We start from the raw sequence: 1,639 nt of genomic DNA on the forward strand, positions 1-1,639 counted from the left end.
CTGCACAAATGATCCACTGTGTTGTAATTCACAGAGGGACTGGAATTAAATACAATGTTACGTTTGTACATGGATTCAACGATCCAGCTATAAGAAGACCATTGTGGCAGGAGGTAAGGAAAATAAATGGGTATGTAGTTGGACCTTGGGCAATTATAGGAGATTTTAACTGTGTCCTTCATAAAGAGGACAGAATTGGGAGACCTGTAACATTGTCTGAAATCAAAGACTTCAGAGAATGTATTGCTGAATATGGAATGCAGGAATTGAGATCCTCAGGGGCATATTTCACATGAAACAACAAACAAGAAGGGGAGGAAAGGGTGTATAGCAGAATAGATAGAGTGGTAGCTAACGCATAATGGATAACTACACTACCAAGTTCAGAGGTGCGCTACATGAATGAGGGATTGTATGATCATTGCCCAGCCATAATAAACTGGGAAAATGGCGAATACAAAAGTAGAAGACAGTTTAAATACTACAATATGTGGACATTGGAACCTGACTTTAAGGAAAATGTAAAGAAAAGCTGGGAAGATGAGATAACTAGGGACAGGTTATTTCAAGTGGTAGGAAAAATGAACAGACTTAAGGCACTATTACTTAAACTGAACAAGGAAATATTTTCAGACATTGAAAGGAAGGCTAATCAAGCAATGGAGGAATTGAAGCAATGCCAACTAATATTACAAGGAGACCTTAGAAACAAAGCTCTAATTGAGAAAGAAATACAACTAGCAAAGGAGTGCGAAATATGGGGAGAAGCTAGGAACCAGTTCCTAAGGCAGAAGAGCAGAGTTCAATGGTTAACTCAAGGTGATCAAAATACAAAATTCTTTCATAGTGAAATAAGGGAGAGAAGGAATCAGAACAGGATATTTTCAGTTATTGATTCACAGGGGAAACAAAAAATGATCCGGAGGAGATAGCAAAAGCATTTATAGAATTCTATAAAAACCTACTTGGGAAAAGAGCAGGAAGGAGGCAACATATGTGTAATAAACTGGTTAGAGAAGGGCCAACAATCAATCAGGAGCAGAGGGACTGGCAAGAACAAGGGTCTCAGGAAAATGATGTGAAAGTAGTAGTTTGGGCAATTGCAGGAGATAAACCCCAAGGCCTGACGAATATGGTAGTCAATTTTATAAAGACTGCTAGGAAATTATAAGTAAGGATGTAGATTCAGGGGTGTTGGAGTTCTTTCAGACAGGAAGAATGCCAAAATGCCTTAATGCCACAATAATTACTCTAGTTCCAAAAATTAGTCATGCAGAGCAGGTGGGGGATTATAGCCCTATTGCTTGTTGTAACACCTTATACAAAGTGATCTCTAAGATGTTTTGTATGAGGTTAAAGACAGTATTACCAGACATAATCTCACCCAATCAAAGTGCTTTTGTGGTCGGGAGAACTATTGTACAAAATGTGCCTATATGCCAAGATTTGGTGAGACTATACAATAGGAAAGTTACTATTAAAAGCTACCTAATTAAAATTGATCTGAGGAAGGCATATGATACCGTAGGATGGGATTTTGTGTAGGAAATGATGCATGCTTTGAATTTTCCTAGCAAGTTCATCAAATGGATAATGACATGTAATACAACAACTAGAAACTCTATAGCAATTAATGGGG

At 37.9% G+C, this 1,639-nt stretch overlaps 1 protein-coding gene across 1 annotated transcript; it reads left to right on the forward strand.

Annotated features, from left to right (window-relative positions):
- The first annotated feature begins 398 nt into the window (after positions 1-398).
- Positions 399-1,171, forward strand: LOC138887290 (uncharacterized). The gene is made up of 2 exons (XM_070169019.1): positions 399-819; positions 903-1,171. The coding sequence occupies exons 1-2, from the start codon at positions 399-401 to the stop codon at positions 1,169-1,171; spliced, it is 690 nt and encodes a 229-aa protein (XP_070025120.1).
- Positions 1,172-1,639: the final 468 nt, after the last annotated feature.

Source organism: Nicotiana sylvestris, chromosome 3 (assembly GCF_000393655.2).
Source record: "Nicotiana sylvestris chromosome 3, ASM39365v2, whole genome shotgun sequence".
Lineage (NCBI taxonomy): Eukaryota > Viridiplantae > Streptophyta > Magnoliopsida > Solanales > Solanaceae > Nicotiana > Nicotiana sylvestris.

Excerpts from the sequence above, each read along its gene's own strand:
- LOC138887290 (XM_070169019.1), top strand. The coding sequence starts at position 399 with ATGAATGAGGGATTGTATGATCATTGCCCAGCCATAATAAACTGGGAA. Across the intron at positions 820-902 it reads AGTTCAATGGTTAACTCAAG|GGGAAACAAAAAATGATCCG; the intron begins GTGATCAAAATA and ends ATTGATTCACAG.